This window comes from Kryptolebias marmoratus, linkage group LG11, assembly GCF_001649575.2.
Source record: "Kryptolebias marmoratus isolate JLee-2015 linkage group LG11, ASM164957v2, whole genome shotgun sequence".
Lineage (NCBI taxonomy): Eukaryota > Metazoa > Chordata > Actinopteri > Cyprinodontiformes > Rivulidae > Kryptolebias > Kryptolebias marmoratus.
Genome location: NC_051440.1, coordinates 27,010,488 through 27,024,454, shown reverse-complemented (window position 1 = coordinate 27,024,454; position 13,967 = coordinate 27,010,488). Strand labels below are relative to the sequence as shown.

At 48.2% G+C, this 13,967-nt stretch overlaps 4 protein-coding genes across 4 annotated transcripts in view; 2 read left to right on the top strand and 2 right to left on the bottom strand.

The window, feature by feature from the left end:
- The window catches only part of si:ch211-218c6.8 (apoptosis facilitator Bcl-2-like protein 14), a 7,461-nt gene extending 6,127 nt beyond the window's left edge, over positions 1-1,334 (bottom strand). Inside the window, exon 1 of the mRNA XM_037978403.1 lies at positions 835-1,334. The gene's annotated coding sequence lies outside the window, so the exon portion shown is untranslated. The remainder of the gene's footprint in view (positions 1-834) is intronic.
- A 984-nt stretch (positions 1,335-2,318) lies between these two features.
- snx20 (sorting nexin 20) lies at positions 2,319-5,624 on the top strand. The gene is made up of 4 exons (XM_037978427.1): positions 2,319-2,871; positions 3,369-3,511; positions 3,594-4,316; positions 5,366-5,624. The coding sequence occupies exons 1-3, from the start codon at positions 2,814-2,816 to the stop codon at positions 4,263-4,265; spliced, it is 873 nt and encodes a 290-aa protein (XP_037834355.1). The 5' UTR covers positions 2,319-2,813; the 3' UTR covers positions 4,266-4,316; positions 5,366-5,624.
- An 894-nt stretch (positions 5,625-6,518) lies between these two features.
- On the top strand, positions 6,519-8,438 carry mphosph6 (M-phase phosphoprotein 6). Its single transcript, XM_017403987.3, has 5 exons — positions 6,519-6,725; positions 7,194-7,306; positions 7,378-7,468; positions 7,591-7,685; positions 7,821-8,438. Exons 1-5 carry the CDS (start codon positions 6,678-6,680, stop codon positions 7,957-7,959), a joined length of 486 nt encoding a protein of 161 aa, XP_017259476.1. The 5' UTR covers positions 6,519-6,677; the 3' UTR covers positions 7,960-8,438.
- A 170-nt stretch (positions 8,439-8,608) lies between these two features.
- Positions 8,609-13,967, bottom strand: part of gpia (glucose-6-phosphate isomerase a) — a 6,977-nt gene continuing 1,618 nt past the window's right edge. Inside the window, exons 3-18 of the mRNA XM_037978426.1 lie at positions 13,098-13,166; positions 12,495-12,614; positions 12,126-12,209; positions 11,892-12,038; positions 11,727-11,798; positions 11,603-11,647; positions 11,443-11,496; positions 11,178-11,238; positions 10,744-10,787; positions 10,499-10,651; positions 10,167-10,296; positions 9,996-10,072; positions 9,511-9,639; positions 9,358-9,433; positions 9,190-9,256; positions 8,609-8,920 (exon numbers count right to left, since the gene is read on the bottom strand). Of these exons, the coding sequence (XP_037834354.1) occupies positions 8,797-8,920; positions 9,190-9,256; positions 9,358-9,433; positions 9,511-9,639; positions 9,996-10,072; positions 10,167-10,296; positions 10,499-10,651; positions 10,744-10,787; positions 11,178-11,238; positions 11,443-11,496; positions 11,603-11,647; positions 11,727-11,798; positions 11,892-12,038; positions 12,126-12,209; positions 12,495-12,614; positions 13,098-13,166 (1,452 nt within the window). The 3' untranslated portion in view covers positions 8,609-8,796. The remainder of the gene's footprint in view (positions 8,921-9,189; positions 9,257-9,357; positions 9,434-9,510; positions 9,640-9,995; positions 10,073-10,166; positions 10,297-10,498; positions 10,652-10,743; positions 10,788-11,177; positions 11,239-11,442; positions 11,497-11,602; positions 11,648-11,726; positions 11,799-11,891; positions 12,039-12,125; positions 12,210-12,494; positions 12,615-13,097; positions 13,167-13,967) is intronic.

Below are 13,967 nucleotides of genomic sequence, written 5' to 3'. Positions count from 1 at the left end.
GATCCAGAGCTCCTGATCCAGAGCTCCTGATCCAGAGCTCCAGATCCAGAGCTCCAGATCCAGAGCTCCTGATCCAGAGCTCCTGATCCAGAGCTCCTGCGTGTGAAGTCCTATGCTCTAAATATGTCTGTTATAGTTATTAAATATATATAAAATCTAGATATTCTCTAAAAGAAATGATACTTTTTGTAAATAAATGTCACACTTTGATAGTAACACTTTCAGTACCTTTACTTCAGTACATTAAAAGTACTTCTGGTACAATTTACGCATAATTACTGAGTTGTACTTATTCACATGTTTTTCCTAATTACATTTATCCATTTTTCAAAAGTATATTTAAAAAATAATTTGCAAAACTGTACTAAGTATATTTCTGAAACATATATTTGATTTTTGAGTTTAATTAAAAGTGTATTTTTATGTAAAAGAGGCAATTAATTTGATATAATACTGATAATTGTTTCATTTTAGCCAAACGTTTGCTGTTTTAGCTCCAACAGCTTCATTCAGAGGATTTAAATGTGAATAAATGTAATTTTTCTACTTTTACTCTGAGTTTAAAAGCCTGGAGTCGAGATTAACTTCAGAACCTCTCTGAGCAGAACCTCTCTGAGCAGAACCTCTCTGAGCAGAACCTCTCTGAACAGAACCTCTCTGAGCAGAACCTCTCTGAGCAGAACTCTGAAGATTAAAACCTCCCGATGTAACGTTTTAGTTTCACTTTCTTTCAGTTTCACAAACAAACAGACAAACAAACCGAAACGTCCCGAAACACCTGAACGCATCTGAACGAAGCGCGTGCACAGGTAAAACGCGCGTGCCCGTTCCTACCTGGACTCAGAAACCGAACCAGAACCAGAACTGACCGCGAAGCTGCCGCTGCGGTCCGCCGGAACCTCCTGACTCAGTTAGGGTTGGGCGGATCGATCCTGGTATCGATACTAACTTGTTGCGGGGATCGATACTCGCGGGATGGGATCGATACTTTATTTCGTTTCTAAGAACAGAAAAATAATGAAGGGAAGTTTTTTTAAATCAAGCTAGGATGTTATTGTTTATAAAGGAGGAAAAGATTAAAAAAAATCTAAAACCTTTATCTTCATTCAGCTCTTTATTTAAATAAAGTGCAATAAAAGTGTCAAGGTGGGCGGAGAAGGAGGCGAACCCAGAGCACAGGCTCATCTTAAATAAACAAAAATGTATTTTTAAATAAACAAACAAAAAATGGCTGGTGAGGCAGCAAAACGAAACTTAAAATACAAACGAGGCGAGACAATGAACGAGACAAGAGCTGAGGGACCAGAAGCAGCAACAGGGACCCAGCGAGGAAGTGGAGAAAGGACCAGGTTTTAAAGCTGAGGGTCATTAGGGGGAGTGGGCACAGGTGAGTGATTACAACCAGGAACAGGTGAAGATGGGCGTGGCAGGAAGAGAAGAGATAAACAGAGGAGAAGTGAATGATGACAGGAGGCAGAAACAATACAAAGACAAAAAAGAAAAAACAACAAAAACCCAGAGTCCTGGGATCTTCAGGGTTCTGCTCAGGATCTCAGCTGCTCTTCTGGACAGAGATCTCTGAGGTTGTTCCTGGGATCTGTTGGAGGTCACATGATGACCTCTGGTACCACTGAGGCCTTGACTCTGGTTCCTCTTTCAGCTCTTGGTGTTTCTCCAGCTTCTTCTCTTGGGACTGCTACATCTATCACCACTGCTTTCTTCTGGAACTTATCTACCACCACAGTGTCCAGTTGGTCAGCCATCAGCTGTTAGTCAGTCTGGATCTGGAAGCTTCACAGTATCTCCTCCACCTCAGATAGTGTCTCCCACTGTGACTGTGGGACTTCCAGTCCAGACTCGTACAGATGTTCCTGTTCTCTGTTCCAGCTGTTTGGTTATGGTGTTCCATGTTTGCTTTGCCTCCATCTTCCATCCTGCTGTGATGTGCTGGACTGTCTCAGGAGCATTCTTACCCAGCCTCCATCTTGGGTCCTGCCTGGTATGATGGACCCCGGCCTCCATGATTAGTGTCTCTGTCTGTCCTTCAGTCCAGCTCTTTCTAACCGCTGGTAGGACTTGTTGATTTCAGCCCACCTGTGGCTGAGGAGGCGGGGCTACAGGGTGGTTCCTGGTTCCTGATTCTGGATTCTTCTGCACGGTCTATGTCCGCCCCCATGTCCCTGCTGTTCCTCACCATGCTGCTGTGTCTGCTGGGGTTGTGGGGGGGTTGGGTCGCAGCGGTCCAGGGGACGGTCCAGGTGGACGGTCCAGGGGAAGGCTCAGAGACCAGCAGACCAATAGAGCTCTGAGAAACTGGTGCTGTACTCTCCTGTGGTGGGTCAGGTCCTGTTCTTGGCGGTAATCTTTAACGAGAATGAAGACACAGGTCGCTCCCAGTTCTTCGTTCTTCATCTGTTCCTGAACTTCATCCTGTTCTTCTTATATTTAGTTCAGAAAATTATTAAATTTTTACTTAAAGTTAAACAGATAAAAAAAAAGCTCAGATCAGCTGCCTTCATCAACATCTGGACGTTTAGCTGGGTTGTGTGTCAGCTGACTGCTCCTCCTTCTGACAGACCCCACCCGCCCGCTGTGACTGCTGTTATAAACCAAGCGCTCCTCAGTCAGCTTACAGCTCTGGACTTTGTTTCAGTTCCTCCTAAAACCTTTAAAGGAGCAACTTCCTCCTTCAACCGTCAGAACGAGCTGAGCTCCGTGTTTTCAGAACCACCAGGAGCTCTTTAATCCCTCAGAACCGCGAAGATGCAGCAGATCTGAGATCAGTTTTCCTCTGGTTCCTGGGATCAGACCTGATGGCAGAACTGAAACGGGCCGCTGAAGACCCAGCTGAGACAGATCCACTGACTGCAGGTTCTGTTGTTTTTGTTCGTCTACTCAAAGTCACATTTTCTGTGGTTTCAGTTTGACTCAGAGAACCGGTCCGAACTTTAGGAACCGGGTCAGAACCCGAGTTCTGTTTCCTGGACAGTGAACAGATCAACGAGCTCATGGTGGCGGATCTGAGGCTCTGATCCAGTTTTTATTTTAGATTTGTTGTCTGAAACATTTTAAAAAATGTTCACTTGTGTCTGGACTGTAATTCAGAACCAGAACTTTTACCTGAAACGAGTTTGTTTACAGTGAGCGGATCGGTTCTGATCCATAAAAACAGTCTGATGATTTCAGCAGCTGCAGGTTCTCAAACTTTTATTTTTGTACCACAGACGTCTGACCAGATTGGTTGATTGGTTGGTTAATTGATTAATTGATTGGCTGGTTGGTTGATTGATTGATTGATTGATTGATTGATTGACAGGCGTTCGGAGGCCGGCGGTGTTTCATCCTCAGATCTCTGTGTTTGTGATCAGATGAACTTCTCGGCGGGTCCAGTTTGACCACGAAGGAGCTGCAGCAGAACCTGAGGCTGCAGAAGCAGGGCCACCGACCCGTCTGCCTGCTGTTTGAGATCCCATCGAGTCGGGTCGTCCAGCAGCCTCTCAGCAAACACGTGGTGAGACTCTGACACAGGTCCAGGTTCTTCTACTCTTCTTCTCAGTGTATTTGTTGACCCGGTTCTTCCTGATTGTCTCCAGGTGTATCAGATCGTGGTGATGCGCTCCGGCAGCTTCGACTCTCACCGTGTTTCGGTGGAGCGACGCTACAGCGACTTCTTCCGTTTTCACCAAACTCTGCTGGAGGAGTTCAACGAGGAGCTGGAGGACGTGGTTCTGCCCCCGAAGCTCCTGACGGGGAACTTCAGCCTCGAGAACATCTCAGAGCGCCGCCTGGCCCTGCAGGACTACCTGGCCAAGCTGTTCGCCACCCGCTGCGTCCGCCACTCCCCTCACTTCCCGGCGTTCTTGACTGAGTCCGAGCAGAAGCAGGCCCACGTGTTGCTGCGGGCCGGCCAGTTCACGGCAGCTCTGGAGCTGCTGCAGACGGCTCTGGAGATCCAGGAGAAGCTGCTGCCCTGGCAGAAGTCCACCCTGACGGTCCCGACCCTGTCCGCCCTCGCCGTGTGTTACCGTGACCTGGACGAGCCAGAGCAGGCGTTCGCCGCCGCTCACAGAGCTCTGCCTGCAACGAGACGCTACGGGCTGAAGAGCTACAGAGCGTCGCTGCTGGAGCTGCTGGTGGACCTGGGGTACCAGCTGAGGCGTCCCGTGGCCCAGCTGCAGGAGGAGCTGACGGGCCTCCGAGACGCCGAGAGGGGGGAGGTGTCCACCCGCTCACTGAAGGAGGTGGTGATCCACCAGTTCACCTGAGGAGGAGGAGGAGCCAAGACTCACCTGAAAGCATCTGAAGCAGCAGCTCAGGTGGAGGACAGCGCCGGGTCACATGACAGGAAGTACAAAGTGACATAATCTACGGGAAAGTTGAAAACTTTATGTTTTAATTTAGTTTGTTTTCTGGTGGAATCATCAGTTTTCTTCATGTTTTCAACAACGTCTCTAAAATGATGAAACTGATTTATTCTCCATAAAAACAAACTACAGAGGCTGGAAAATCTGAGGTTTTAATCCATGTTTCCAGAACTTCGGCCATATTTGACTGATCAGTGATGGTTGATTTGGACTCGTTTTTACTTCCTGGTTTTGATTGTGATTCTTAAACACAAGAGACAAAGTTTATCATCTTCAGTCTGAAAGCTGTTTCATCAGTTAAAGATTTAATCCGTTTAATTTGTTATATCGATTGCAGGTTCAGGAGTTCTATCAGCGTTAAAGTTGAATATCTGATCAGCAGCTTTTATTGTCTCGGTTGTTTGTCTGCAAGAAACAGGAAGCTTGACGACAGAAACAACCAGATCTTCTTCTCCTGTTTTACTTTAAACTCTTTTCTTCTTCTGTAGATAAATGTAGTTTTCTGTCTCTCGCTCCATTTTCTCCACCTGCTTCCTGTTTCCAGTCGGCTCACCTGAGTTCTCTCACCTGATCACCTGACTTCCTCTCAGGCTGGTTTTAGTTCAGAGTCGGATCTTTGCTCTTCCTCAGGAGTTGCCACAGCGAGCGAAATCACATGAATGATTTGGTAAGATTTGGCCGGATGTCCTTCCTGTCGCAATCTGGGCTCAAACCTGCGACCTCAGGATTACAAGACTGCAGCACTGACCACCGATCCACCGCGCTCCTTTTATATGTGCTCTAAATATAAATGTGATATTTGACCGAATTGGTTTTATTATTTTTTACCACTTCTCCGAATGTTAGGGGTTAGTTGAATGGTCACAGATTTCAGATCAGATCGATATAAAAATATATTTTCTCACACAAACTGATAATTGTTCTACATATTGTTAATGTTACAATATTATTAAAAAAGATCAAAAACCCATTAATCTTGATGGATTGGACCTCGTCTGCAGTCATGAGGACGTTGCTCCGGTCTGTCGGTGAAGAATGAGCTGAGCTGGAAGGTGAAGTTCTGGATCCTCTGATTCTGAGGTTTGGATCAACCAGAACCAGATCCTGGATCCAAGCAGCTGGATGGAGCTTCCTCTGCAGGACGGCCCGGTTCGGAGCTGCTCCTCCTTGCTGAAAGGAGTCCAAAAAGTCCTGCTCCCACTTCTGTTTCCACCCCAGATGGACCTTAAAGAGGAAATGAAATAAAATATCAAAATAAGAGTTTTTATGTTCTTCTTTTAGTTAAACACCATCATCAAACCCTCCAGTTTCCGTTTCTCTGAATTCAAACCTTAACGACTTGTTTTTAGAGTTTCTGGGGGCTGATTGTGGGCGGAGTTACCTCCTTAGAAGGAGGCGGGGCCAGCTGTGGCCAGCTGAGGAGGTTCCTGTCACAGCATTTATCAGAAGAAGAAGAAGCAGGAGAAGAAGAAGCAGGTTATGTTAACAAGAGGAGGGCTTTGAAAACATGCTGGTTTTTGTTCTGGAACTGGAGCCCCAGAGCTTTACGATGATGTCACACAGTCTGGGAGGAGTTTCACCTCCGGACAGCGGGAGGAGGCCAGCGCCGGTTCTCAGGTTCTCCTCTTCAGGACGTCACCTGCAATCAGTCTCCAGACTCTGGTCCATCAAACCTTCTGGTCCTTCCGAAGCTGAAGAACGACTCAGCTGCTGGAGGTTTGGGTCGGTTTCCCCCCACACTGTCTGGATTTGTCATTTCCTGCCTTGTTGGCGTTCCTGTTCGGCTCTCGATGCGTCACACTTCAGAGCGATCAGTGAAAATACGAAGAGACCCTAGTAATTTTTTATCAATAGTGTAATTTTTTTAATGAGAGACTCTGAAAACAAGCACTTTTTATGACTTTCTTTTGGCTAATTTTAGCTACAAAACACTTTTCATTTCTCCGTTAAGGAACCAGACGGGTTCAACTGAGGTTCTTGTTCTTTTCAAACAGAACTCCATAAAGTTCACAGTAATGGTTCCAACTCTGAAACACAAACACTTCCGGTCATCACAAATAAAAATACATCTCACCAGATTGATTGATTGATTGATTGATTGATTGATGGATCGATCCTCACTCAGCCGCTCCGGATCGATTAATCGACCTGTTGGTCGCTCGGTTGGTTCAGTCTGTGTCGGGCGCGTGCATCCGCAGCTCGTGTTGTTAGCTTAGTGGCTAACGCTACATCCAAAATAAACAGTTTAATGCAGTTAAAACTAGTTTGTTTGAGTTTAGTTCCGTTGATTTTAGTTGTGTTACCCGGTGAAAGATGGCGGGCGATCATGTTAAACTGTCCAAAAACCTGCTGCGGATGAAGGTAAGAGTTAGCAGAGTTAGCTGCGCCGAACTTCGTTCAGAAAACTGACGATTAAACATTTCAGGTGTTTAAAAAGCTCTTTAACTCACGATCAGATGGTAACTTTGGTGTTTTTATCTCATGGTGGAAATGATGATTAATTCGGGGTAAATTTCAGAGACACATTTGATTCTGTCGTGAGTTAAAATGACCAAAACTTGAGTGAATAACCAGCCAAAATCCAAATTAAACCTTTGGAAGACCTTTTAGGAAGTCAGGAGAACTGCTGATCAGATTACAGGTAAATCTGGCTGTTTGGAGGGAAAATATAAAGAAATTAATTAAATTAAATGAAAGTAAATTATTAATTAGTGCAGACTTGTCCTCTAATCTGTTAGCTGTGGAGCATCAGATGTTTTAGCTGAAGTGTGAAAAGACAGAAAGAGTTCAGATTAATGTTTAAAGCGATCTGTCTGGTTTCTGCTGCAGTTTATGCAGCGAGGGCTGGACGCCGAGACGAAGAAGCAGCTGGAGGAAGATGAGAAGAGGATCATCAGCGACGAGCACTGGTACCTGGACCTGCCAGAACTGAAAGCCAAAGAGTCGGTATCAGAACGTCAGACATTTCAAAGACTGCGACGAGACACATGAGATGACTGATGGTTGATTTCAGGAACCTGATGGTGGAGGAGAAGAGCTTCGTTCCCTGTGAGGAGCTGCGCTTCGGCCGCCTGTCAATCAAAGGATTTAACCCAGAAGTGGAGGTCTGAGCTTCATCACCTCCTGAACGCTCTGCTCCCGCCGGACGGACTCAAAACTTTTCTGTTTTTGGTGGTAAATAAAATACAAACTCAGATTAAATCCCAAACTCTTGATGTTTTTCCAGAAGCTGATGGTTCTGATGAATCCTAAAGAGAAGGAGGAAGAGGAGGACGTGAGCCGCATGCAGACAGATGTTACAGATGAAGAAATGGCTCTGAGGTAAAACCACATCTGTTCATTTCAGATGAATGAATCCGCCCTGAGAGCCGTCACCTGCAGGTGTTCAGCACCTGCTTCTTCCAGAAGCAGGGCTGTGATTGGTCAGCGGGAGCTCAGGTTTGCTCTGTTTTTCAGGTACGAGGCTTTAGTGGGATCCATGAAGAAGAAGTTCGCCAAGAAGCGTGAGCGAGCAGCTCTGGACGAGGACGACGTGAACCAGAACGTTGTGGAAACGGAGCCAAAAAGAGGCTTTATGAAGCCTGAACTGGACTGAACCGGACTGAACCGAGCCTTGGACTGTTTTCACTGAACTGGACCTCCTGCTTGAGTTCTTCAGGAGGCCAACAGCTTCCATCAGAGGAGGGAAACCTGACCCGGCTGAGGAGAACGGACTCATTAAAACCTCAGGAACGGGTCGGACTGCAGAACAGAACAGAACCGACAGGAAGTCAGACCCGGAGCAGAAATCCTGACGAGTTCTCCGTCCTGGTTCCGACTCCGGCCGGACCTCTTCAGATCCGTTTTTCTCGGATGATTTTCGTCACTGACCTGAAAATATTTATATTCTGATGGTTCTGACCCACATTTTTACTCTTAGATTTGTAAAAACTTTGAGATGATTTTTTTTTTTTTTAAATAAACAATCAGGTCGGAGGCTAAAACCTTCAGGTGTTCTGGTTCTTTTAGAAACGGACTCACCTGAGCAGGTGGGGACTCCAGCTGAAAACAATTAAAGTTTTTACCGAACTTTCTCATGAAGGTGTCAGATGTTAGTCGTGGTTCTGAGGTAAGGAGGTGGGAGGAGCCTCCTTATATCAGAACATGGCTGCCAGTCCTAGAAATCTTATTTATGAACGTCAGAGAGACAGTGATCGGACGGATGAAGGAAAGTGATTTGTGTTTGTAAAATAAAACGGCCAGCATCAGTGACAGGTAGGGCTTTTATTTTGAAAGTCAAAGCTAACCGTAACGGGGAGAGGTCACCTACAGCAACACGTGCACAGATGAATCAACACTAAGAACACGTGAGGAGCTCGTTAACACTCGGGTCAGACAGGAAGCGGTTGATCACACAGACGACATGATTCAGGTGGGCCGAAGGGGGCGGGGCTTAGGCAAAGTTCTTCTTCAGGAAGTTGATGAGGCCGTTGGTGGACGCGTCGTGGGAGGAGACCTCCGACTTGTCCTGCAGCTCCGGCTCGATCTTCTTGGCGAGTTGCTTCCCGAGTTCAACCCTGAGGGGGCGGAGACAAAACAACGCCGTGATGGCATCATCACACAAGCATCAGCTGTTACTGCAGTCAACCTGAGGGGCGTGGCCAAGACAAACAAGACCCGCCCCTGTAGAAGTAGGCGGGGCCAAAATAAAACCAGTGATGGAAACGTTTGTTAGAGGCAATGTGCGGACCTTTCAGAATAAAAGCCCTGCTCAGAATAGAGATCTGCAGAACGCCATGCAGGAGTTTAATGGATGATTTAATTCTGACAGGAAGTGCTCTCTCACCCCCACTGGTCATAGCTGTTGATGTTCCACATCACTCCCTGGACGAAGATCTTGTGCTCGTACATGGCTGAAAAACAGGAAGTGTCACATGACTCACCTACTTTACAACAAATATAACAAGGATGTCCCAGAACTTTCCTCAGAACCCAACCAGAACCGGTAACTCACCAATCAGAGCCCCCAGGATGAACGGAGTCAGCTTCTTGAAAACAATCGAGTTGCTTGGCTTGTTTCCTTCGAAAACCTGAGAATCAGTGACAGGTTTGATTACTGAGTCTCAACGACGCGGGTCAGGTGTGTGTGTGTGTGTGTGAGCGGTACTTTGTGCGGCAGCAGCTTCTCCAGTTTGTCTCCCGTCATGCCGGCGGCCTCCAGCTCTTTCCGAGCCTCCTCAGAGGTTTTTCCCTTCATCAGAGCTTCAGTCTGAGCCAGAAAGTTGGCCACGAGGATCTGAGGAACATCCACATCTGTGAGCAGCTGCAGACCCAGTTTAATCCAATCCCTTAGATTAACTGAGTTTTCATCTGAATGAATAATAATTTATTAAAAATATTTTATTTCTGTAGCTGGTTTTACTTCCAAAAGGCTTAAATGAATCTCTAAAATATGTGTTCTCACCACAAAATGACATAAAAATCTACTTATTGTAAATTAAACTGATCTGAGGTTCTGGGCTGTAGATCCAGAAACCACCAGCAGGTGGCGTGGTTTTACTTTTCTGTGGCTCGAACAGGTTAAGATGTTTGATTAGTTGATGGGTTTTAAACTGTGTTTCCTTCCAGGTGAGCAGGAAACGTCTGACTCACCTTGTGGTGCAGGTTGTCTCTGATTGGATGCTGGGACTGAGCAGGAATCAGGAAGTCAGCAGGAATCATACGAGTTCCTGACGAGGAAACAAACCGGAGGTGAGCGGGGTGGAGTCACAAAGGAACCAGAACCAGCGGGTCAGAACTGGCGGGTCAGAACCAACGGGTCACCTTGGTGGATGAGCTGGTAGAAGGCGTGCTGCCCGTTGGTCCCCGGCTCGCCCCAAACGATTGGTCCCGTGTGGTAGTTGACGCGGCTGCCATCTTTGGTGATGTACTTCCCGTTGGACTCCATGTCGCCCTGGAAACGAGACACAGAGACGGGTCAAGGGTCAGAGGTCAGAGGTCAGTTCTGTCTGAACCTCACCGGTTCCCTCTGTGAGCTGACAGAAACCAGAAACATTTCTGAGGCAGAAATCCTTCAGAGAGAACCGAAGGATCTGGAACCATTAAGACGCAGCCGGTGGTCCAAACGGGCCGGCGGCGGCGGCGTGCACACCCACCTGCTGGAAGTAGGCGGCGAAGCGGTGCATGTACTGGTCGTACGGCAGCATGGCGTGAGTCTCGGCCTGGAAGAAGTTGACGTACCAGACGCCCAGGAGAGCCAGCAGAACCGGGACGTTCTGATCCAGAGGGGCGCTGTGGAAATGGTTGTCCTGGAGACGACAGGGAGGAAGAGGAGGGTGAGGAGGGTGAGGACGGTGAGGTCAGGAAGCAGAACCCTACAAATCAAATCTGGTTCTCCTACCATCCAGTGAGCTCCTGCCAGAAGCTGCTCAAAGTTCTCGAAGCCTGAAACACAGACAGACGGGAGTTTGGGTTCTGTTGGTCCAGAACCAGAGGTCAAAGGTCACCTCGTCCCCGCAGCAGTTTTTACAGCAGCTGGTTCTGATGATGACTGTTGGGTCTCAGGTCTGAAAACGGACCGATCCACTCCTCAGAGGACGAACCCAGAGAGGACAAACCCCTCAGAGGTCAGTTCCCCGGCAGCAGGTTCCTCAGAGGACGAACCCCTGAAACATCAAACCTCCAGAGGACAAACCCCCAGCAGATGAACCCCCAGAGGACGAACTCCTCAGAGGACGAACCCCTCAGAGGACGAACCCCTCAGAGGACGAACCCCTCAGAGGACAAACCCCCAGCAGATGAACCCTCAGCCCAGTCCGGGTGCAGGTGACGTACCTACATGCAGAGCGATGGACAGACCGATGGCAGACCACAGTGAGTAACGACCTCCGACCCACTGGGGACAAGCAAACATGACATCACACCGTCATTCCACCAATCAGAGCACAGCGGTTTGTCAAAATAAAAGCATCAAGATGCAGCAGAGCTCAGGCGGTTTCATACAGCGGGTTAGTTTAGAGCTCAGCAGGCGTCATAAAAAATCCAAAATAAACTGCTGAAAACATCTGGCGTGGTTCCATCAGAGTCCAAACACACTTACGTCCCAGAACTCGAACATGTTGGCCGTGTCGATGCCGAAGTCTTTGACTTTAACCTGCAGATGAGAGATGAAGACGTTAAGCAGGAAACAACCAGAACCCCTCGGCCCGGTTAGAGATCCACCGGACAGGCAGGTGTGACGATCAAAGTTTCAAACTCACCGCGTTGGTGGAAAGAGCCACGAAGTGTTTGGCCACAGCAGATTTCTGTGGAGCACCAGAAGAGAAACTTCGTTTATAAAAACGATAAAATGTTGCAGGTTTGGGTTTCGGCAAACGGACTCACGTCACGGGCCGTCTGCAGGAACCAGTCTTTGGCCGACTCTGCGTTGGTGATCGTCTCCTGGGTGGTGAACGTCTGAAACGAGCCCGACAGGACAAAGATCAGAACCGAGACACACGACAGGTGTGACCTGTCGCTCTGTCTGTGTGTGTGTGTGTGTGCACGGACCTTTGAGGCGATGATGAACAGCGTGGTCTCCGGGTTGAGCCGGGCCAGCGTCTTGGCCAGGTGAGTCCCGTCGATGTTGGAGACGAACCAGACGTTCGGACCGTCGGCGGAGTACGGCTTCAGGGCCTCGGTCACCATCAGCGGTCCCTGAACGCACCACGACACACGCAGTCACATGACAGCTCGAGGTCACAGGTTTAACGTGTGTGTGCACGTGCGTGCGTGCACGCTCACCAGGTCGGAGCCTCCGATGCCGATGTTCACCACATCTGTGATGCTCTTCCCGTTGAAGCCTTTCCACTCGCCGCTGCGCACTTTCTGTAAACATCACAGACATCAGGAAGTGGACGTGATGCACACACACACACACACACACCCCGATCCACACACACACACACACACACACACACGTTTCTATTTAAATCCTCATTAGGACACTGTATTGACTTCCATTCCTTTCTGTAGCCTGTAACCAGTACCGCTACACGACCCAAACCCAAACAACTGGTTCCACTGAATCAGAACCATCAGAACCATGGTCTCCATAAGGACTACCGGTCCAGGTAAAGTTCCTTAAAGGTAACACAAACTAAGAACACACACCTGGCAGAAGGCCTTCATCTTGTCCAGCACGCGGTTGACCTCGGGCATCACGTCTTTGCCGTCGACGAGGATCGGCGTGTTGGAGCGGTTCCGCAGGGCAATGTGGAGCACGGCTCGGTTCTGGAAACAGGAACACAGCCCACACATGGATGACAGGTCCTCAGGTAAACACACACACACCCACAGAGACCACAGGTCCTCAGGTAAACACACACACACACACAGAGACCACAGGTAAACACACACACACTCAACAGGTGAACCGACCATCTAACACAGGAAGCTCTGAGGCTGAAAACAAGTCAGAATGTTGGGGAAACAAACAAACATTCAAACAGATGAACCCAGGTGAGTTCAGGTGGGTTCAGGTGAACTCAGGTGAACCCAGGTGAGTTCAGGTGAACCCAGGTGAGTTCAGGTGGGTTCAGGTGGGTTCAGGTGAACTCAGGTGAACCCAGGTGAGTTCAGGTGAACCCAGGTGAGTTCAGGTGAACCCAGGTGAGTTCAGGTGGGTTCAGGTGGGTTCAGGTGAACTCAGGTGAACCCAGGTGAGTTCAGGTGAACCCAGGTGAGTTCAGGTGAGCCCTGCAATGACTGAAGCACCTCGGTGAAGTTGATCTTCTCTCCGGAGAACATCTTCTCTCGGGCTTGCTCCACTCCCCTCGACTTGGCCTGAACACAGAAAACAAACAGTCACACCTGGACCAGAACCAGGACCAGGACCAGAACCACTCGTCCAGGGGTGAGAAGAACTCTGGCGCCCCCTGGGGGAGGCCTGCTCTGATCCAGTCATCTCTTCTCAGGAATAAACTTCCTGTTCAACCGGATGAAAGCTGACAGTTTATTAATAAAAACACAAACAGGAAGTGTTCTGTTCTCCGACTGGAACGGCCGATAAAGATCACAGGAACCCGTTTATGGAGGCGTGAGATTAGGAGAACGATCTGTTACATTTAAAAACTGCAAACAAAACTCAAACTGACTGCAGCCGAGTTTAAACAAACGTCTGGTGAAAGATTTCAGGTGGAACATCTTTTCTCTGAAAGTTTCTCCGACAAAAACCAGAACCAGCGACCGGCACGGAACCACCACGGAACCACCACGAGTGATGAAACCGGACTTCTCCTGCCGACCGAGCAGCAGGAGAAGTTGGTCACATTTCAGCGCCGACTGTGGCTCAACACCTCTGTGTGTGTTTGCTCTTTCAAAATAAAAGTGTTGCAACCTTCCTGTTCCCCTGAAGTCTGGAGCAACAGTCTGAGCGCAGAGCTGATAGAACACGTTCCAGACGTTCCTCCGGTTCTAGTTCTGACTCGTCTGTTGTTTCTCTCTTTGTTATGGTTAAAGAAACACAAAGATAAGCTCTGATCCAAGAGTGTTCAGGTAAGAATCAGAACCCCACAGACAAGTTCACATCTGTCTGGTTCCAACATCTGTCGGGTCTAAGGTTCAGGTCCAAACATCTGTCGGGTC

Bases quoted from the DNA above. Each gene is read 5' to 3' on its own strand.
- snx20 (XM_037978427.1), top strand. From the start codon at position 2,814: ATGGCAGAACTGAAACGGGCCGCTGAAGACCCAGCTGAGACAGATCCA. The intron at 2,872-3,368 runs GTTCTGTTGTTT...GTTTGTGATCAG, and splicing joins GACAGATCCACTGACTGCAG to ATGAACTTCTCGGCGGGTCC. The intron at 3,512-3,593 runs GTGAGACTCTGA...GATTGTCTCCAG, and splicing joins AGCCTCTCAGCAAACACGTG to GTGTATCAGATCGTGGTGAT.
- mphosph6 (XM_017403987.3), top strand. From the start codon at position 6,678: ATGGCGGGCGATCATGTTAAACTGTCCAAAAACCTGCTGCGGATGAAG. The intron at 6,726-7,193 runs GTAAGAGTTAGC...TTTCTGCTGCAG, and splicing joins AAAACCTGCTGCGGATGAAG to TTTATGCAGCGAGGGCTGGA. The intron at 7,686-7,820 runs GTAAAACCACAT...TCTGTTTTTCAG, and splicing joins GATGAAGAAATGGCTCTGAG to GTACGAGGCTTTAGTGGGAT.